Source organism: Meles meles, chromosome 2 (genome assembly GCF_922984935.1).
Source record: "Meles meles chromosome 2, mMelMel3.1 paternal haplotype, whole genome shotgun sequence".
Taxonomy (NCBI): Eukaryota; Metazoa; Chordata; class Mammalia; order Carnivora; family Mustelidae; genus Meles; species Meles meles.
The window spans coordinates 154,117,095-154,140,977 of NC_060067.1; the positions used below are offsets into that span (position 1 = coordinate 154,117,095).

Here is a 23,883-nt window from a genome sequence, read left to right on the forward strand (position 1 = left end):
ACATGACATATTCAGAACGCAACAACTGAGAGTCTCCAAAAGTAATGTGAGCCCCAAAACCCTGGGCAAAGGTCAGGAAAGAACGTGATTTGTGACTAAAGCCAATAAAAATCTACACTAAGGGTTATAAATGGAAAGGTCCACAGGGGCCAGGTAAATAACGTAAATGAGGGAGCTGACCAGCTGGGGACCTGAGAGCTCATGACCTTGTCAAAGGAGGAAATAAGCCCAGTGTTGCCAGATTTTCAGGCTGTTTAAGAAAAAGTGCAAATCTGAATTTTCATATGAAACTTCCTGATTTTTAAACACTGAAACTGCAAGCCAAACAAAACATACCCCTGTGGCCCCCCAGTTTGCAAAACCTATTTATTAGAAACAGAGTTACTTAATCTCTAGGAAATTCTTCCCAAAGGAAACTCACCCTTCAGTATGATCCTAATATTAGATCACTAGGAAACAGTACACAACTATAATGAAACAGCACTGAAACAAAAGGTTGTTGTCAAAATGACAAAAATAAAACAAAAGCCATGGTGCTAAGGGAGTAAACAAGTGACTGTTTCTAGTGGGCAAGGATGCTAGAAAACAGCCTCCATATGGCAGAGCAGATCGAGATGGCTCATCAGGCTCTACCATTGTCTTGAGAAATAACTCTTTAAAAAATCTTCGTAAAATCTAACTCCCAGCCTCATAAATCACTCTTCCAACTACTAACCGGGGAAAATATCAGAATTAGGGACTTTTGAGAACAAGCACTAATACAACAGCTATAATCAATCAAGAGCCATTCTCTGAGCACCTCTGCGTGGAAAGCACTATAAGTGTCACAAAGAAAAAAAGTGGTCTCAGCTTTCAAGTAGCCAGTCTAAAAGGGGAGGAGGCCTCAAAACACACAAGAAAACACTAAACAATACAATCACTGGAAAACAGGGCAGGACAAACATAAAAGATGTCACCCAGGCAGTGACAGTGCTTAAGTACTAGAAATAACAAATGCTCTCAATTCAAAATATTCTAGATTACAGGATGGAGAAGCAGTCTTGAAGGAAGATCAGACTGGTATTAGTGGGTTCCAGAAATCAGTTAAAAGCTATGTTGTAATCTAAACAGAAGGCAATTATGGTCCTTAACTAGAGTAATGTCAGAGAGAGGAAAGGAATGTTGGGATAAAAATACTCACCAGAAAAATCAGCGTGATTTGGCATCTAACTAAGAATAACACATCCTCTGTAATAAATTCACCTACTACTCTATCTACAGAACAAGTGACTGAATTTCTTCAATAACTGAGGGAGCAACAAATCAAAAGATAAATAATCCAATCGCAACATAGAAACTGTATTTATATGCTATTCAAAACAAACTATACGGGAAAAAACTTTATCAGATAATTAGACATGTAAACACTGAAAATTTGATGCTTTACATAATTATTATTAATTTTCTAGGTGTACTAATGGTGTTGAGGCAATTGTTAAAAAATTGTAAAAGATACATTAAAATATCTGTAGTTAAAATTGGATTTACTTGGGGCGCCTGGGTGGCTCAGTGGGTTAAGCCGCTGCCTTCAGCTCGGGTCATGATCTCGGGGTCCTGGGATCGAGTCCCACATCAGGCTCTCTGCTCAGTGGAGAGCCTGCTTCCCTTCCTCTCTCTCTGCCTGCCTCTCTTGTGATTTCTCTCTGTCAAATAAATAAATCTTAAAAAAAAAAAAAAAATTGGATTTACTTCAAACTAATATAGGAAAGAGGAAAGAGTTGAAGATGTGGTTACGACCATATTACCCATAACTGGGTTAACAGTTTCAGAAACTGAGTGACAGGCACATAGGGGTTCATTATACTATATCCTGTCTACTTTGGTGTATGTTTAAAAAACTCTATAATAGGGACGCCTGGGTGGCTTAGCCAGTTACACGTTTGCCTTCAGCTCAGGTCATGATCCCAGAGTCCTGGGATAGAGTCCCACATCTGGCTCCTTGCTTGGCAGGGAACCTACTTCTCCCTCTGTCTCCCGCTCCTCCCCCTGCCGTGCTCTCTCTCTCTCTTTCTCCCTGACAAATAAAGAAAATATTTTTTAAAAAATTAAAAATAAAATCTCCATAACAAAAAGGTTTTTTAAAAATTTTTTATTTATTTGAAAGAAAGAGAGAGAATGTGTATGCACACAAGTGGGGGGGAGGAGAGGCAGACAGAGAAGCAGAGTCCCCACTAAGCAGGGAGCCTGATGGGGCTAGATCCCAGGACCCTGAGAACATGACCTGAGCTGAAGGCAGACGCCTAACTGATTGAACCATCCAGGCACCCTGATAACACAGTTTTTAAAAATTAAATGGCAAATTCAATTTTTACTTACTCAATGATCTTTATGTAAAGTCTGTTTCTGTTTTCCTAAATGTAAAACAAAGGATAATTGACTTGTTTCACATATAGGCCAAAACAGGAAGATAAAAATTCATCATTGCTCTTAATTAGGACCCAATCCATTGAGGTTTTTATTTAATTATAAAATACATATAAATGAGATTTGATCAAAGTAAAGCAAAAGTAAAATTCACCATCACATAAGACACTCTTTTCACAAACTTAGGAAGAAGGAAAAAGGGCTCCAGAACCCTAAGCTACTAATTTTCAAAAGAAATCATTTTTCATGTTAGCTAAATATCACGCTCATAAAAAAAATGCACAATGCTCAAAAGGATACAATAGAATCATTTCAAATCTGACTCTGCAAAAATCTAACCTTAAAAAGTCCACAAGAGACTAATTCAACTTCTCTACTCTTCAGTTTTCTGTTTTGCTTTGTTTTTTGTTCTACTAGTATGTTTACAGACATTCTGTGCTAAAAATAATTTGATCACAATGTAATGGAACTAAGGATTAATAAAGATTATCCTAACTCTTAGCTTGATACCTGGCAAAGAGCTGATGTTCAACTGTTAAACAGATCATAAAGATTCCTAAGGTATTGTGATACAGCCATTTGGGGGGTTAGAGTAGTCTCTCATGTGACACTTCCTCAGGGAGCACTGCTACCTTCTCTTTAAGAGAGAAGTCTAGATTCTTACACAATATCTAGTTTATATTAGCAACAACTCCTACACTAGATATTGAGACAAAGAATCCTAAAAAAAAAAAAAAAGCACTGCCAAACAAAGAAACAAAGACAATTTTAAACATCTCAATGTTTAAATAAAAAGCTTACCTAAACTTTGTTTGAAGTTAGATACATAATATACCATATATTATCTCATAATTTTTTTAAAGATTTTATTTATTTATTTGACAGATAGAGATCACAAGTAGGGAGAGAGGCAGGCAGAGAGAGGAGGAAGCAGGCTCCCCGCCAAGCAGAGAGCCCGATGCGGGGCTCGATCCCAGGACTCTGGGATCATGACCTGAGCGAAAGGCAGAGGCTTTAACCCACTGAGCCACCCAGGCGCCCCGTATCTCATAATTTTATGCTGAATCTAGAATTCTGGGTAAATTAAAAACATTCAGTTCCTATTAACCATAACTTTTTAAAAAAGGTTTTATTTATCTGAGAGACCGAGATGTGAGAGGGTGAAAGAGAGAGAGGGAGACAGGAAGAGAGAGGGGGAGCATGAGCAAGAGTGGGTGAGCCACATATGGGAAAGGAAATAGCAGATTGAGCAAGGTGCCCAACACAGTGATCAATCCCAGGACCCTGGGATCACGACCTGAGCCAAAGGGAGATGCTTAACCAGCCAAGCTACCCAGGCATCCTTCCTATTAACCATAACTTAATCTAGGAGCACGTAAGTGGCTCAGTGGGTTAAGCCTCTGGCCTTCAGCTCAGGTCATGATCTCAGGGTCCTAGCATCAAGCCCCGAATTAGGCTCTCTGCCCAGCAGGGAGCCTGCTTCCCCCACCACCTCTGCCCACCTCTCTGCCTACTTGTGATCTCTCTCTCTGTCAAATAGATAGATAAAATCTTTAAAAAAAACAAAAACAAAAACATAACTTAATCTAGTAACTAATCATGCCCAGTAACTGAGTCCTCATTGTATCAAAGTAAACAAGTAGTATTTCCGGCTCAATGACAGACACTCTCTATTCTGGTATTTAAAGAAAAAAGTTTATTTCTTCATATTGCTGTACCAATAAAAGAATGAGATAATATTGATACAGCCAATGACAATGCTAAAATATCACCAACTCTACTATGATAATCTAATTTTCGTTCAGACAGGTTTACTAACAAACTATCACACAGTTCATTTTGGCAATCTACTAGCCTTTGCTGGTAACGTGGAAAAACACACATTTATTGTTATTTGATTATTTACTACTGTTAACCATGCAAAGACACAAATACAATCTTTCATTATCTTTTTAGCTTTTAAGAGTCTCTGTGATTCATTTTCACAAGTATATTCAAAAGTAGTACAAGATTTATACACTCAATGGTCACAGTATTTTTTAAGGGGGGAAAATCATCTAAAATTTCTGAGTACACTGAACAATGCTTCCCCCTCTTTACTCTGACATAATCAGGGTGGACAGGCTCCCCCAAGGAAGAGCCTCTTTATGAAATTAAAACATACCACATACTGTTCTCCAGAGGAGTAAATTTTATTTGGGCAGAATTATTAGCCTCACTCAAGTCATTTCACAGCAGAGAGAACAAACAGGTCTATTGTACATACCATAATTACATTTTGCATGACTTCCTTCAATTAAAATCCTTACTTAAATTAGTATCCATATAGCAGTAGAGAAATTTTAAAAGTCATTATCTAATATGACTTAATGATGCCTTCCACTAACAAGGAATTGTTCTAAAAATGACTTCTTATATTTCAAAGCAGTTAACGGCATTAGGCCCTCCCATAGGCAGCATTACTTAGTACATTTGCAAGAGAAATGTATGTGCATGTGTCAGCCTCACTAAACTCTGCATATATTTGAATATATCTGCATATATTCATTCTTCTACCAGGATCAGAGTACTACGAACCTCCAAAGAAGGGCGTGAGCGTACTTTGCTCATGTTAATTACTAATGACTTGACAAACCTGATACCTAGTATAAAATAAGAAGGAATAAAAAGAACTTTAACGACCTTACCAGTACTGGTTGAGATCAACATCTCAGGTATTATTCTCACTACACTGGCAGTTATCATCTTCATATATATCAATTAAACTTTTTAAACATGATCATATGGGGAAAAGAGGGAAGCACCACAGCTTTACTATAAAACAGAAAAACTCTGCATATCTGTGCCATTTATGGCTAGTTCCATCCATATTGAAGAGACTTTCCTACATGTACTAAAGAACGGGCCATCTCACACAATACCGAAGAAATCAGTGTTCAGATTCATTAAGGTCTTGAAGTCCAACTCTCAAATGTTTTCTCTTTCAGAAAACTCTCACCTTAAAATCTTACAGTTGGTGGGGCAGAGTAAAAAAGAATTGTAAGAGAGACTTCCAAATCAATGTATTAACTCTTATCCTGTTACACACATACACACTCACAAATGACAGAAAACATAGGACTAAAAAGGAAAGTGGATTAACGGATCTAGGGACTGAACAATGCAATTTTTCCTGAGAATTTCCTTCCCTTTTAGGTTTCAGTTCTGGTGTTTAAACAGCACCTCTCAGTGCGCACAGCTCACTGATCCATAGTCTCCTCAAAGAGTTGGAAGGACACTAAAACAATTTCACTGCTTCTCTTGCTTGGAAATGACTACAAACAACAGATGAGGAGAGAAAAGCTTTTGTTTTGGGTTGATTTTTTTCAGAAAGAAGAAAGGAGGAACGGGATATTTGGTAAAATACCAACATTTAGCTTTCCTCCCCAAGATGAACTCAGGATCTTTTTTTTTTTTTTTTAGCACCTATTAACACTTTTTTTTCTTTAGTTATTAAGAATCAGGCATTAGGCAGCTCTTCCTGCTCATGGGTCCTGTCCCCATGCTTTAAATAAATTAATTAATAAATATCAGGCATTATACTGTATAAGTAGTCAATCTTTAAGTCACATAATTGACCCTTTACTAGAAAACATTCACTTGCTTACACATAGTGGTAGGCAAACAATTTACAAATAAATATATATATTTATATACACAAAATATATTGAAAATATAAAGAAATACAAGGGAAAGATAAAAAACCAACTTCAGAAAAGTGGTTAACTGGCGGAGAGGAAAGGGATTAAAGCTGGAAGTTCACAGAAAGCTTAAATTGGTAAAGGTTTGTTCACCTCATCAGCTAACATAAAAGTGTTTAGGTTAAAACATAAAAGTGTTTTATTCTTTAAACCCCCTTGCATACTATTATTTTTAAAAATCTGCTCGATTTTTGAAAACCTGTCAAGAAGACAGTAGAAAAGTATACTAGAACCTGGGGTTCCAAATCAGCAGCCAAGGGCTGAATCTGGCCAAGACCTGTTTTGTTTGGACAGCACAATGTTTTGTTTTGCTTTTTAGCTGTAATTTGAATGCCTCCGGGCAGGGTATGCACTCTCCAATTAGCCAGAGTCACCACCATTTTTTCCTTTTCAGTAAATAAAGAGTTCCTTAAAAGCTTAAGAAGTTGGAATCTGCATACACTGCTGGTGGGAAAGTAAGATGGTGCAGCTGCCTTGGGAAAGCCTGGCAGCTCCTCAAAATGTTAAGCATGGAGTTACTATATGACTGAGCAATTCCACTTCAAGATATCTACCTAAGAGAAATGAAAACATATGTCTACACAAAGACCAACACAAATGTTCACAGCGGCATTACTCATAATAGCCAAAATGTGGAAAAAAACCCCAAATATCCATCAGCTGATGAATGGATAAACCAAACAGAATACAACGAAATATTATTCCACCATAAAAAGAATGTAGTACTGATAAATGCGACTTGGATAAACCTCAAACACATTATGCTAAGTAAAAGAAACCAATCACAGAAGACCATGTGTTGTATTATTTCATTTATATGAAATGTCCAAAATTGGCAAATCACAAATCTATAGAGACAGAAAGTTGAGTTACAGAATGATTAAAATGTCATAAAATTGGATCATGATGCTGGCTGTACAACTCTAAATATAATAAAAACCACTGAACTGTTCACTTCAAAGGTGAATTATATAGCATATTTTTTACATTTCAATAAAGTAATTTAAAAATAAACCAAAGACACCAATCCAGTTCTTAGAGTCTGACTAACCTTTATCTTCTGCCTTTTGCCTTATTCCCTCCCTCCTCTGCCCACAAAACAGGCCTTTCCTGCTAACTCTGGCTCAAGTTAATTGAAATCCTAATCTTGTGGTTTCTTTTTAATACTAATATTGTTTTAAAAGGAAGTAAGGTGTGATTTCCCATGGAGAGTGGCGGCTTCCATTTTATGAAGCAGTTGTGTTATAAAAGTTATATATAGGTGAATCTGGAAAAGGGAATGCATTTCCCATAGGAACTGACAGTTATTTCTAGTAAAAATGGTGTTCTATTAAAAAAGTGACTAGTTTGGCCCACGACTCATGAACACACCTTTTATATTTTAGTATGCAGCAGAGGTGCTTCATGGCTATTTCCCATTTTGTCACATGTGATTATATTTATTTATAAAAGATTTTATTTATCTGTTTTTTTTTTAGGGAGAGCGAGAGAGGGAGCCAGTGAGCAGAAGGAAGGGCAAAGGGAGAGGGAGAGAATGTAGGCAGACTCCCTCCTGAGCATGGAGCCCATTGGTTGCGGGACCAATCTCAGGACCCTGAGACCATGGCCGAAGCTGAAACCAAGAGTGGAATGCTTAACTGCCTGAGCCACCCAGGCACCCCTAGAACTAGATAATTTTTTGATAAGTATGCATACTCTAGTATTGAACTGAATATATTTTGGTTTAAAAAATTTACTTCCTGGGGCACCTGGGTGGCTCAGTGGGTTAAGCCACTGCCTTCAGCTCGGGTCATGATCTCAGGGTCCTGGGATCGAGTCCCATGTCGGGCTCTCTGCTCAGTGGGGAGTCTGCTTCCCTCCCTCTCTCTCTGCCTGCCTCTCTGCCTACTTGTGATCTCTCTCTCTCTCTGTCAAATAAATAAATAAAATCTTTAAAAAAAAAATTAAAATTAAAAAAAAATAAAAAATAAAAAATTTACTTCCTTTATGAAAGTATATTACAGCTCCCTGAACATCACAAATACAACCCATTTTAACAGTAATATTTAATGTAATAACTAACATTTATATAAGGTTTATTGTATACCAAACACTGCCATTTTACATATTATAACTTGTTTTAATTGTCATAACAACCTACAGAAAGGTACTATTATCATCTCCTCTTTACCAATGAATAAACTGAGGCAGAGGACAATTAAGTAATCTGCTCCATAGCATACATGGTTAAGTGGTGAAAGTGATATTCAATCCAGGATTTCTGGCTCCAAAGTCAGCATTCTTAATCTCTTAGCCTTGTGTTACCAGTTTTCTCATTTTTAAGCATCTTATTTTTCAGAACAGTTTTGAAATTCCATATATAGCATAACAAGAAATGTTTCCCAAATCTTCATGATTAAGCTATTAAACTAGAAATGGTTTACCCACTCATTTAACCATGGCTTCTATTAGTTTTAATAGCACAAACATCAAATCATGAAACTATCAGAAATTAATGCAAAATTCATCAGAAAAATATATAAACTATTATTTTAAAATGTATATATGTCCACTTTCAAAGTATACTAACTTGAGTTGTAAGTACACATATAAAATTAGTCATGGTTTTAGATTAATAGAATTGGATACTATTCTAGAAGCATGGATTTTATAGCTTTTAAAGAAAAAATATTAATTTTAGCTTTTCTGATTACTAATTTAAAATAACTCAAATCACTTACATGTTAACTCTAAATTCTTAACTCTCTCGTTATAAATATAGCTCCTATAAAACATAACTTGTTTTATGGATTAGTCATTCTACAAACTAGACTGTAATTAACCTCATATCACATAAAATAGGTTTTTTTTTTAATATTTTATTTATTTGACAGAGAGAAATCACAACTAGGCAGAGAGGCAGGCAGAGAGAGAGGAGGAAGCAGGCTCCCCGCGGAGCACAGAGCCCGATGTGGGGCTCGATCCCAGGACCCTAGGATCATGACCTGAGCCGAAGGCAGAGGCTTTAACCCACTGAGCCACCCAGGCACCCCTCACATAAAATAGTTTTAATTTATGTTTTCTTCCAATTTTTCTTCACATTTAGTGAAGCCAACCTGTAACACTGGACTGCGACATTCCAAAATTTCTATTTTCTCTTTTCACCTTGATAGCATATTAAAAGAAAAAGTACTTCTCAAACGGCAATCTTTTATTATACTAACAATATTCTTTTTTTTCTTTTTAAGTCTATTTATATTTTTCAGTAACCTCTACACCCAATGTGGGGCTTGAACTCACAACCCAGAGATCAAGAGTCACATGCTCTTCCAAATGAGCCAGGCAAGTACCCCAGCAATATTCTTGGTTTTTATTTGGGTGCCACTTACAGGAGTTATGTTCAACTTATGAAAATTCATCAAGCTAAATACATTTCACTCTATAAAAGCTGTTTTTTAAAAATCTGTGCTTAACTTTACTTCATCAAACCCCACAACACACCAACCTTATTGGAAGTTGTCATTTTTTAAAGTTTTTTATCGAAGCCTGTACAGCACTGAATGATATTCAATTTTTATCTGCAGCATATGGAAAAAAGAGCTATCCAAGATATTCTATAGAACCAAGAATAGCTATTTAATTCTTTCACAGATCCCTGAGATTTAAAGACCTCAAAAGGAAAGAAAATACATTTTTCAGCTTTCACATTGTCATTTTATTCTCACAACAACTTTATCAGGTAGATACTATTACACACTTGTGGCAGACTGTATTTTCTGAGGGCAGCCACAACAACACATATCCCATCCCAAAGGCTTTTCTTATGTGACACTGATGCTCCTCCATTACAGATGAGCCTATATTCTCTCTCTTCTGGAAATTGTTTAGAGCTTTAGATCAGCATTGAGTAAGAAAAGATGACAGAAGATACTGGGTGACTCCCAAGGTTAGGACATAAAAGGCAATGCTACTTCCACCTGGCTTTCTCGCTCTCTCAAGACACCTGCCCTTGGAACCTGCCAGATGGTGTGCAGGTATTCTGCCTACTGCCTCAGCTACACCTCCAGCCAACAGGCAGCATCAACCACCAGATCTGGGTGACCCACCCTTCTCCAGATGATTCCAATCCCCAACCTTCAAGTCTTCAAGCTATGCCCCAGACAGCATGAGGCAGAAACAAGTCATCCCTGTCTGAATTCCAGGCCCACAGAAACCATGAGATAATAAATGATTACTATTGCCTTAAGTCATTAAGCTTCTAAAGATAACTGGTTATGCAGCAATATAAAACTTAGAAAACTGAAACACTTTATAAATAAGGAACACAGGTAGGAAACCACACTACCAAATGGCAAAGCCAGAATTTGAATCCAAGTCAGTCTACAAGTAAAGCCTACAATCTTCCTACCAAAGGATATTGCCTCCAAGTTTTTCAGAGGTAACCCATTTCCAAATAAAGCAACAATCTCCAGAATTAAAATTCCAAGAGCAATAAACAGCCTCCAATATTAATAATTATAGAACAATAGATCATTCAATTAGCAAGCTCAAAATCCTAGCATCGTTTTTGACACATCTATACCCTTTACACCCTAATAACTTCATATCTGATAGTACCCATAACCTAGTGATACTTATGGCTCTACATCAAAGACAGTAAGTCCAAACAATTACAGAGCACTTTACAAAACATTTTAACAATAATTTGATCTTCAGAAAACACTTCTATGAGATTGGTAAGACATATATCACACAGATAAGATTCAAAAAAAGTTAAAAATAATTAGCTACTAGTTTAGAAGCTACTACTTAAAAACAACGTAGTTAAGTCAGGGTTTGATTTAAGATTTTCTGACTCCAAGTCTAACGCCCTTTCAACTCAATAACTCAACCTGAAACAACATTTATGGAGTGCCTTCTGTATGTATTTCCATACACAACATTGTCTCTACAAGTTTAAGTATCTACTTCATGCAAAGCACCATGGAAGGTACTGTCTCTCTAATTTGTGTAATTTACTTCCAGGGTCAGTAGAAAAACATCTCTGAAATCAAGCTTATCTCTATAAAAAGCCAGTCTTTCCCCAGTTGCAACCATTCTCTCTACGCGGCCAACTGACAACTTTTCCTAATCCACTCCCTTAACCATATTAAAAAACTTGTCAAAGATGACATCTTACCATAAAAATATAGGTCAAATTCCCTTATCCGCTTTCAAGCTCTTCTGTAATCTGAACCTAGCCTGTTTGATTAAATTAACTCCCCTGCACTTGCTGAGGAAAACCAAATGAATCTCTGGTTTCTTCCCCAAATTCGCTTTCTTTACACTTTCTGGCCCCTCCTTTTGTTCATACTATCATCTAAATCCAGATTCATTTTCAACCCCTGACAGAGAGGCTCTTCCCTCCAAGACCTTAAAATCCACTTTAGAGCCACAAGCAGCAATCCAATATAATGCATAATAATTCAGTTAGGTAATACAGACCACAGTTTACAGGGGATTTAGAGGAAGGGAATCACTGAGAGATGGAGGAATGCCCCGAGGAGGAAGGAGCACCTGAAATGGGCTCTAACAGGATTCGAAGCGGCAGAAGTAAAAACAACCAAAACTGAGAAACAACCTAACGGTCTTCTCTTCTACCCTACTTTTTCCCATCTACATCTTACTAATAATCTTCTACCTGGTACGGTCTCCTTCAAGAAGTCTTCCTCAGTTACTCCACCTTCTAACCTAAAGCTCTCTCCTCTGAGCTTCTGATACAATTGCTGTCTACAATACTTGTTCTAGCACTTAGTCATTCCATATTATAGACCTCACCTCTTTGACTCGACAGCTATGTCTCTACATAGTAATGAAGCATTTGTTATCTCCTAAGCTGAACTCAGCTTAGTAGCCATTGTGGTTTTCAGTCATTTAGAAATCCATTGAACATAATACTGTTTCTTAACTTACCGGGCATCTCCTTTGGAAAGATTAGTATTTACAGGACTAAGTATAACCTTGTTTGCATCTACATCCACCACACATTTGGTATGCAAGTCAATTTCTGTGGATAAAAAAGAGAGAAAAAAGAAACAGAAAATTGTTATTTTTAAAGTGATTTATTTCAGAAAAATCATTTGAGAAAAACACAATACTCCTTCATGATAAAAACACTCAACAAACTAGGAATAAAAGGGAACTTCTCAACCTGATAAAGGACATATACAAAAACCTACAGCCAATGTCATGCTTAGTGGTTTACCTTAGAGGCTTACCCTGGAACATTAGGAATAAGACAAGGAAGTTCTATGGCTACAGTTTCTATTCAACATTGTTCTAGAAGTTCTGGTCAGGGCAGTTAGGCAAGATAAACAAATAAAAAGGACCCAGATTGAAAAGAATGAAGTAAAACTATGTCCATTTACAATGATATCATCTTGTACATAGAAAATCCTAAGGAATCCATTTAAAAACTACTAGAATAAACAAGTCTTGCAAAGTTGTAGGATACAAGACCGGCATACACAAATCAGTTGTACTTCTATACACCAGCAATAAAAAAACCCAGAAATGGAGTTAAGAAAACAATTTATAATAGCATTTAAAACACTTAGCTACTTCAAAATAAATTTAAAAGAAGTACAAGATTTGTACAATTAAAATTCCAAAATACTGTTGAAAGAAATTCAACATTTAAATAAATGGAAAGTTATTTTACATTCATGAACTGAAAGATTTAATACTATTAAGATGGCAATACATCCAAATTGGTCTACAAGATTGAAGGTGTAATCCCTATCAAAATCCCATGGTAACCTTTTCTTTTTTTTAACCAAGCTGATCCTAAATCTATATGGAAATGCATGAGAACAGCCCAATGTTCTTAAAAAAGAACAAAGTAGAAAGACCACACTCACCAATGTCAAACTTAACCACAAAGCTACATAATCAAGATGGTGCTATACTACTGTAAGGACAGAAGGACAGGCATATAGGACACAGACAGTCCTGAAAGACACTGTCACATTTATGGCCAAAGACTTTGACAAGACAATCCAGTGGGAAAATTACAGTCTTCTCAGAAAATGGTGGTGCGACAAGTGGATATCCACATGCAAAGAGAATGAACACCATACATAAAAATTAATTCTAAAAGATCACAGACATAAATGTGTAAGAGCTAAAACCATAAAACTCTTAGAAGAAAATATAAGGGTAAACTCACATGATGTTGACTTAGGTAATGATTTCTCAGACACTAAAAGCTCAAGCAACAATAAAAAAAAAATAGGGATACCTGGGTGGCTCAGTGGGTTAAGCCTCCGCCTTCGACATGGGTCATGATCTCAGGGTCCTGGGATCGAGCCCACATCGGGCTCTTTGCTCAGCAGAGAGCCTGCTTCCCCCCTCTCTCTGCCTCTCTGCCTACTTGTGATCTCTCTCTCTGTGTCAAATAAATAAATAAAAATCTTTTAAAAAAACAATAAAAAATAGATAAATTGGACAGCATCAAAACGAAAAACTTTTATACTTCAAAGGACGCTGTCAAGAGAGTAAAATGACAACCCACAGAATCAAACAAATCTGTAAATAATTCGTAAATTTTATATCTAATAAGGGACTTGTATCAGAAAACATCAAGAATTCTTACAACTCAAGAATAAAAGGACAATCCAATTTTTAAATGGGCAATGGATCTGAGTAGACATCTCTCCAAAAATAGATACAAAAATGGCCAATAAGCAAAGAGATGCTCAAAATCATTACACATTGGGAAATGTAAATTAGAAATACAGTAAGATACCACTTCATACCCACAGGCATAACTGCTGTCCAAAAGACAGATAATAACAAGTGTTAGGGAAGATGTAGAGAGATTGGAACCTTCATACATTATTGATGGGAATGTAATTGGTGTAGTTACTCTGCAAAATAGTCTAGCAGTTCCTCAAAAGGTTAAACAGAGAGCTGGCATATGACCTGTCAATTCCACTCCTAGGTATATATTATCTAAGAGATATATTGTACTATACTATATTATATATATTATTAGAAGTGATAACCTAGATCCACATAAAAATAGTATATTTTATAGATATATATATATTTTATATATGTATAAAAGTTTATACATAAATGTTCATAATGCTAGTATTAGGCTATTCATAACAGCCAAAAAATGGAACAATCCAAATGTCTATCAACTAATGAATGGATAAATTTAGGATACCCAGAAAATGGAACATTATTTCGCAATTTAAAGGAATAAGGTACTGATACATACTACAATATGAACAAAGCTTGTGTGAAGTCAAAGAAGCCAGTTACAAAATACCACGTTATATGATTCTATTCATTTGAAATGTTCAGAATATGCAAACAGAGACAGAAAATAGACTAGTTACTGCCTACAGCTGGGGAGTGACTGCTAATGGGTATGGTGTTTTGTTTATTTTTAATTGAGGTATAACTGACATACAACATTACGAGTTTTGGGTGTACAACATGATTCCCTATTTGTATATATTGCAAAATGCTCACCACATAAGGCTAATTAACATCTGTCACCATATATAATTACGAAAATTTTTTTCTATTATGAGAACTTTAAAGATCTACTCCCTTAGCAACCTTCAAATATGCAATACAGTATCACTAACTATAGTCACCATGTGGTTACATGGGTATAGTTTTCTTTTGGGGTATGAAGATGTACTAAAATTGATTGCTGACTAACTGCACAATTATGTGAGCATGATAAAAACCACTGAAATGGCTGAATTGTATGATATGTGAACTGCATCTCAATAAAGCTGTTTTTTTTTTCTTTTTCAATAAAGTTATTTTTTTTTAAAGTACAGGCTGTGGAATATTATGTTTTCATATTCTTTTTCTTTTAAGATTTATTAGGGAGAGAGAGAGTGTGAGCGGGGGTTAGGGGAGGGCAGAGGGAGAGGGAAAAAGACAATCTCAAGCAGACTCCACAATGAGCACAGAGCCCCACGTTAGGCTTGATTTTATGACCCTGACATCATGACCTGAGCCAAAAGCAAGAGTAGGATGCTCAACTAACTGAGCCACTCAGGCACCCCTCATATTTTTATACTCTTACATTTTTCTGACCCAAAGTATGAAACTGTTTGCCTTATCTCCACTACCAAAAGATAAGCTCTAAGGAAAGGAGCTGTACTACACTGGAGCTATTTTGTATTTTCCAAAGAGCCTTGACCAAATGTCAATGTCATATTTATTATAACTCAAGAGTATTTCCACCGCCAGGAAAGGTCATTTCTTTTTTTCATTTTAACTTACATAACTGAGACAAATACCAAAAAGCAAAATTAAAAATTTCCCTCCCTGTACCTGCCACAACTTTTCTTATATTGGTTTTTCTACAATTGTTCTCAAAGATACATTCTAGAAGTACAAAAAACTTAGCACTCTTTCTTCTAGCCAATACATTTTTCAGGGAAAAAAAAATTTTGAAAGGAAAACTATTGAGCTATGTTTTACCTAGGTGTAGAAGACTAATCCCAAAGCGGCACATGTTCTACTGTGATCAACTAGCACTAAAGTCTATAGGCCCACAGCTCAAGAAAGTTTGCAATCATCATACTCTGTTAATACTACTCCTTAATGGTTTCTGACCATATTGTATTGGCTGGCCCCTTACAGTCAAATCTGTATTATACACAAATGTATTATCGATTCTCCGGAAATTGCACTGTGTGACTCAGAATCTACCATCTCACCACCCACCACAAAGTTAGTTATTAGTGTCTTGCAGGAATGTTTGGTTTAAGCTAAGGAGTTGCATATACAGTTCTGTATGCAGAAGTATACATTAGAATGCACGCCTGAAAAACTGTAAATCAAGTATTTTCTCATTAAGTGATCGGTCTTCATTTCAAATGATCTTGAATTGAGAAGGGATCCAAACATTTTCCTTCAATATTTCTATGCTTTTTCCCTATCCTCTTCACAGCTCCTCCCTTCTCTGTCTCATAACCTCATTAGACAGAACTAATAATTTGGAAGCACTAAAAGGCATGATAAAGGAACCAATCCTGGGAATATCCTATATAATACACAGAATCATCTAATAACTAATATATTCAACCGAAATTCATTTTGTCCTAAAGATTAAAGGCCACCCATGAAAGGTAGCCTTTAAAATATAAACACTATCTTCACTTCAGTAGCTCCATTTTATCAAACAAAATTCCCATTCTGATTTTGTTGACTGGTGGACGGATATTAAAACAAGGTTGTTTAGAATATGGGTAGTACATCTAGGACACACACACCCAAGCAAATAAAGAGATTTGAAGAAAGTTTAAGGGTCAGATATACAAGAAACATTTAATATAAATGCTATAGCTAGAGTACCATTAAATGTTACTAGCTGGTTGAATTCACGTATACTGCAAAAGGGGCGCCTGGCTCATTCAGTCAGTAGAGTGGCAACTAATCTCAGGACTGTGAGTTCAAGCCCCATGCTCAGTGTACAGATTACTTAAAAATAAATTCTTGGGGCGCCTGGTTGGCTCAGTGGGTTAAAGCCTCTGCCTTCAGCTCAGGTCATGATCTCAGGGTCCTGGGATCGAGCCCCGCATTGGGCTCTCTGCTCAGCGGAGAGCCTGTTTCCCCCTCTCTCTCTGCCTGCCTTTCTGCCTACTCGTGATCTCTGTCAAATAAACAAATAAAAAAAATATAAAAGAAAAAAAAGAAAGAAAGCAGTAATTAAATAATAGCAATAAATTTAGGCCTTAAATTTAATCTAAATTTTAAAAACTAAAAAAAAAAAAAAAGTTTTTTTAGATTATATTTATTTATTTATCAGAGAGAGAGAGCGAGCAAGCACAAGCAGGGGGAATGGCAGACAGAGGGAGAAGCAGGCTCCCCACCGAGCAAGAAGCCCAACACAGGACTTGATCCCCGGACCCCAGAACCATGACCTGAGCCCAAGGCTTAACTAATTGAGCCACCCAAAAAACTAAAAAATTGAGGCATCCCAAAAAACTAAAAAAAAAAAAAAATGTTTTAAACGCCGATCAAAAATCCAAAAGATAAACAGCTTCCTCTTAGTTTAGAACAATACTTATATTAAAAAGATAAGGACTTTGCGGTGCCTGGGTGGCTCAGTGAGTTAAGCCTCTGCCTTCGGCTCAGGTCATGATCTCAGGGTCCTGGGATCGAGCCCCACATCGGGCTCTCTGCTCAGCGGGGAGCCTGCTTCCCCCTCTCTCTCTGCCTGCCTCTCTGCCTACTTGTGATCTCTGTCTGTCAAATAAATAAATAAAATCTTTAAAAAAAAAAAAAGATAAGGACCTAGCTGCTATGAGCTGCATTTGCAAAATCAACATTAAAGTATATCCAAGTTCATAGCAGTATTCACAACAGCCAAAAAGTGGCAACAATCCAAGTGTCCATCGATGAATGAATGGAAAAACAAAATGTGGCATACTTCAATGGAATATTATTCAACCTTAAAAAGGAATGAATTCTGCTAAAACGTGGATGAGCCTTGACATTTTGCCAAGTGAGACAGCTAGACAAATACTGTATGATTCCACTTACATGAGGTACCTAGAGTAGTCATATTCATTGAGATAGAAAGTAAAATGGCAGATGCCAGGGGCTAGGCTTAAGGGGCAATGGGGGAGTTTCATGGTTACAGAGTTTCAGTTTTATAAGATTAAAACACTCGAGACGTGGAGACTGGTGCTGGTTCCATAACAAGTTAATGCCACTAAACTGTACACTTAAAAGTGGTTTGAAATGATAAATTTTATATTATATATACTTTACCACAATAAAAAAAAAAGCACTAAATGCTCACCATTATTATAATAAATAACACATGGACAACAGTTTATTCCTAGGGAAGTCTATAATAATGAGATTGGGATTTAACTAGTACTACATCTGAAAACCAATAAAAAACCAGAGTGATCTTAAAGTTAAGTAATCCTATAAGTTTAATATCATGACTAATGAACCTCTATCGTACTTAGAACCATGAATACTTTGATGTATCCATGAGTCCTTAGAAAAAAGAAAGAAATTTACTCCACTAACATTAAAGATCCCATATTATTTCCCAAACACGATCCTTTTCTAGGTCAAGCTCCTCAAGATGAATATTAAAATATTAACAGCTGACACTTCAGCTTACTCTGCCAGCAAATTAGTCACCCTGTAAAAGTGAACAATAATTTGAAACAAGTCTTCCTTCAACACACAAATCAGCTATGGCTCGTTCCTCAATGACATCATAGTGAAAGATGGGCAGGGTTTGGGAACTCCCTTTACATAACTCATGTTCCATCTGAGGATGCATCATTCTCAGTGTGAATAAAGTAAGTTGAGTTGCCCATTTAATAACTGTTTTCTAATTCTCCAGACAATTACTAATAATTTTCAAACCAAATATACTTCTCAGAAATATAAATGTACCTCCCTTTACCTACCAATCACATTCCTAAAAAGCCAACTGTAATCACTCAAAATCAATAGTCAATTGATTTTTGACAAGAGTGCCAAGACAATCCAATGGGGGAAAAGTATAGTCATTTCAACAAATGGTGCTGGGACCACTGGATATTCACATGTAACAGAATGAAATTGAACCTCTGCCTCACATCACATTCAAAACTTAACTCCAAATGGATCGAAGACCTAAATACAAAGTCTAAAACTATAAAAAACTCTTGGAAGAAAATACAGGCATAAATCCACATAACCTTGAGTTAGGTCATGATTCCTTATATATGACTTCGAATGCACAAGCAACAAAAGATAAACTGGACCATATCAAAATGAAAAACTTTTGTGCTGCAAGGGCATCTGGATGGCTCAGTTGGTGGAGCATGTAACTTCTGATCTCGGGGTTGTGAGTCTGACGCCCACATTGGGTGTAGAGGTTACTTAAAAATAAAATCTTAAAAACAAACAAATAAAAAAAAACAAAACTTTTGTCCTTTAAAAGATACCAAGAAGAGAATGAAAAGGCAACCCACAATAATCAAGAAAATATTTACAAATTATTTCTCTGATAAGGAACTTAGTATTCAAAAAACATAAATAATTCTACCAGTTCAATAATAAAAAGACAACCCAAATTTTAAAATGATAGTTTGAGGGGCATCTGGGTAGTTAAGTCAGTTGAGCATCCAACTTTGATCTTGGCTCAGGTCTTTTTTTTTTTTTTCCTCTTTTTAATATTTATTTACTTGAAAAAGATAGACAGCAAGCAGGGGGAGGGGCACAAGGAGAGGGAAAGAGAAAGAGAATCCTCAAGTAGACTCCCGGCTGAGCTGAGCACCCAGACCAATGGGGGCTCAATCCCAGGACTGTGAGATCATGACGTGAACCGAAAGAATAGTCAGCCGCTTCACCAACTGAGCCACCCAGGCGCTGCTCAGCTCAGTTCGGGACCTCAGGGTCATGCACTGGGTTTGTCACTGAACCTGGAGCCTACTGAAAAAAATAAAAATAGGGACACCTGGGTGGCTCAGTCAGTTAAGCATCTGTCTTTGGCTCAGGTCATGATCCTGGGGTCCTGGGATCAAAACCTGCATTGGGCTCCTTGCTCGGCAGGAACCCTGCTTCTCCCTTGGCTTGTGCGCTTGCTGTCTCTCTCTGACAAATAAATAAAGTATTTTTTTTAATTAGTAAATAAAAAATAAATAAATAATAAAATAAAATGATAGTTTGAATAGAAATCTCTCCAAAGATCTACAAATAGCCAATGAACACATGAAAAGATGTCCAACATCATTAGATACTGGAGAAATGAAAATCAAAACTACTGTGAGATACTACTTCACACACACTAGGATGGAAATATTCAAAAAGACAGACAAAGCAAGTGTTGGCAAGGACATGGAGAAATTGGGACTTTTATACATTGTTGGTGAGAACATAAAATGGTACAGTCACGTTGGAAAACAATTTAGCAGTTCCTCAAAATTTAGAGTTACTTATATGACCCAGAAATTCCACTTCTATTTATATATATACCCAAAAGAAATAAAAATACACATCCACACAAAAGGTTATACACAAATGTTCACAGCAGTATTATTCATAACAGCCAAAAAGTGGAAACAAGCCAAATGCCCATCAACTAATGAACGAGTAAATAAATGCAGCATATCCATATCATGTAATATTACTCAACTTTAAAAAGGAATGAGTACTGACTCATGCTACAACATGCCAAAAACCTGAATACATTATGCTAAGTGAAGAAAGTCAGATACAAAAGTCCACATATCCCTTGATTCCATTTATATGAAATGCCCAGATAGGCAAATCCATAGAGTCAAGAAGTAGAGCAGTGGTTGCCAGGGGCAGAGAAGAGGGATGGGTGTGTGCTGGGGGAGGGAGGTAGACAGAATGCTAGTGGGGACAGAATCTCTCTATGGGATGACAAAAATGTTCTGCAAATGGATAATGGTGATGGTTGCACAACTCTGCAAATACACTAAAACCACTGAATTGTACACTTCTGATGAATTATCTCAAAAAAAATTAGAAAGAATGATTCCACAACCCTCAATAGATACAAAATATGGTTAGAGTTCTTCAATTACATTTCCAAACAATCACTACTTCAAAAATCCCAGCCAAACCAATTCTTCTCACTCTCAAATAACAACCTCAGAATCTACCTCATCAAGAAAATTACACACTCCAGGCCTTTGCCATTATATAATTATCCTCTTCTTCCCATATTTCAAAAATTTCCCCTCTATTGCCTTGGTCTATAATGAGGCTCAAACATCTCATTAAAAAGGTCTGTTCCTAGGTAAAACTCCAGATACCACTCTTTACCTCTTCCCTTCTAAATGGATTTTCTAGACAGAAACTTGTATATTCACTACCACCATACTGGCAACCCACTTATTTCTCAGCCCACTATTAACATACAAACACTAATTCATTCATTCAGTCAAAATTATTCTGAAAATTACCACTGACTGCCATGATGCCTAATCCACTGAACAGTTATTACATGCCATTCTTGTGATATCTGACTACCAACTATTCATTCTTTGACACATTTTCTCTCTGGGCTTCCATATTACCTTTTTTTTTTCTTTAGTATTTATTTATCTGAGAGAGAGAACAAGTGGGAGAGGCAGAGTGAGAGAGAATCTCAAGCAGACTCTGCACCCACTCCACGTGAAGCTTGACCTCAAAACCCTGAGATCACAACCTGAGTTGAAACCAAGAGTCAGCCTCTTAACTGACTGCGCCACCCAGATGTCCCCTGGGCTTCCATATTACTTTTTTCTGCTTCCCTTAGTCTCTCTTCTCGACCTCTGTGACCTCCTTCTTCACACACACCTTAATTTGGTATTCTATCTACTACCTACAGTAATGACTCCTAAATGTGTGACTCTACACACATCTCTAGTTCCTTAGATTTTGACTCATATGCAACAGCATTCTGGATCCATCCACTTAACACTTCAGACACCCAAAACTCAAAAGATCTGTTGAGTTTTTTCCAGGAATACATATCGTATTCATATTTGTAGGTGCAGTACACAGCATGTGATAAGGGCTGACTAAATACTTGAAAGTCTAAGAATAAAACTCATCATTTCCTACACTTCCACCTTAAAACCTGCTTCTCCTATATTTCTTTTTTTTTTTAAGATTTTATTTATTTATTTGACAGACAGAGATCACGGGTAGGCAGAGAGGCAGGCAGAGAGGCAGGCAGAGCGAGAAGGAAGCAGGCTCCCTGCTGAGCAGAGAGCCTGATGCAGGGCTTGATCCCAGGACCCTGGGATCATGACCCCAGCAGAAGGCAGAGGCTTTAACCCACTGAGCCACCCAGGCACCCCCTCTTATATTTCTTTTTGAAGCTTTGCAGTCTTCCTGTATTTCCTAAATTTCAGTTGCTTCCCCGTGGCCTTTACACATTTTTGCTGCGTATACAGCAATATATGGCCTAGAATGCTAGGCCACAGATGCTTTTTACCCAGCCCCTCTCTCAGGACTGTGTTTGTAGCCAGGAACTTTGAGGGACAAGGTCTTCCTCTAGGACAAAGAGCAGGTTTGCGTATTACCACTTACAACAGTGGATTCCCCAAACCGAGTGTTCCTCAGAAGTAACACAAACCTACTACTTAAACAGCAGCCATCTGGACTCTCCACACCCTTGTGGATTGGCAAGCAAGGGGAGCTACTCTCACTGTTTGCCATGCCATGAGTAAGCCCTCTGACCCAGAAGTCCCACGTTTTCTACCAGCACCCACGAACCAATAACTATCTAACTTACCAGCTTACGAGCAGGGTAAAAACACACAGATTAATTCCAACAACTTGTGTTTTGTACCCCACCTGACATGTCTCCCTCCCTGCCCATTGTCTCCAGCATAGTCCTTACCATTCTCAAGTCTCTCTCCCATTTCTTCATTTCTTTAATTCATACTGCACTGGCATCACTGTGTACATATATTCATGCAATTGACTGTACATCTCTTGTTACTAACAAGACAGTGAGCTCCTCTGGTCAAAGATCATGACTTCTGCCTCTCAGGTATCCCATACACCTTTGAAAATTATGTAAACTCAAGAATATAAGGTCCGGGGCGCCTGGGTGGCTCAGTGGGTTAAAGCCTCTGCCTTCAGCTCAGGTCATGATCCCAGGGTCCTGGGATTGAGCCCCACATCGGGCTCTCTGCTCAGCAGGGAGCCTACTTCCTCCTCTCTCTCCCTGCCTGCCTCTCTGACTAGTTGCAATCTCTATCAAATAAATAAATAAAATCTTTAAAAAAAAAAGAATATAAGGTCCCTCTAAAGATCATCATGTCCAAATCAGCAGTAAAAGCGCAGGCTTTAATGGCACAGCAGGTCTTGTAATTCTGGGGAAGTTTACTTAATCCCCTCTGAGATTCTGTTAAGTGATAATTCCATAAACGACCTTCTAAATTTTGTTTGAGGAAGAAAAAGTACTCAACTCTGTAGATCACAAAGAAAGCACTCAGAAAGAAGTAGCTATTGTTCTTTTCTTCAATCAACACATATTGAATAGGCTAACAGCATCTTTTAAAGACATCTACAGCACCTGAAAGCTCAAGCCCAGTACCAATTAAGTCATGGATTTGTGTCCCAGAGATCAGTTAGTGTCACACATTCCCCATAAATTACACTGCTCATCTTTGCCAAGTTTTTTTTTTTAACGTGCTCTGTTGAACACAAGAGGAACCTGATCAGCAAGCTGAGAGATCGATAATAATCCATTTCCACTCAATAAACATCTCCATTCATCAGCTTAATGAATAGTTTTGTCAGTGGTTTTCTCCACCTTCAGAACTTAAGGACTGGAAAAGTTAGACATTAGTCATTGCTTTGTGGAGGTGAGGGGGTAAAAGTAAAAGCCAACTCAGACAAATTTTTATCATATAAATGTGTACTCTCTTCTTCAAAAGCCTCTGGCCCTGTATGGATAAATCTCAATTTCAGTCATTGAGTGCACAGCAGAAACAAAACAATGTTGTAATAGATGTGTGTCTCATTCTCCGTAAGCATATCAAGCAGATGCTAGAAAACAAGGATCTTCTGTTTTAGAAAGTATGTCAGAAATTTCCATCCACAGCTCCAATATCAGTTATCTCTCTGACACCACTAATGACCTCAGGGTCCAAACCACCTTCTTGTTTTTGAATCTCCTTGCCACCTAGCCCCTTCATTTCCTAAGGATCACCTGTGTCTTCACAGACCGCCAGCATATTCTCTCAGCTTCCTACTTCCTCAG

At 37.3% G+C, this 23,883-nt stretch overlaps 1 protein-coding gene across 2 annotated transcripts in view; it reads right to left on the reverse strand.

Moving 5' to 3' along the window:
* The window catches only part of KIF13B (kinesin family member 13B), a 201,938-nt gene that overhangs the window by 172,657 nt on the left and 5,398 nt on the right, over window positions 1–23,883 (reverse strand). For both annotated transcript variants that reach the window (XM_045990711.1, XM_045990703.1), the window contains exon 2: window positions 12,075–12,168. In XM_045990711.1, the coding sequence (XP_045846667.1) occupies window positions 12,075–12,168 (94 nt within the window). The remainder of the gene's footprint in view (window positions 1–12,074; window positions 12,169–23,883) is intronic.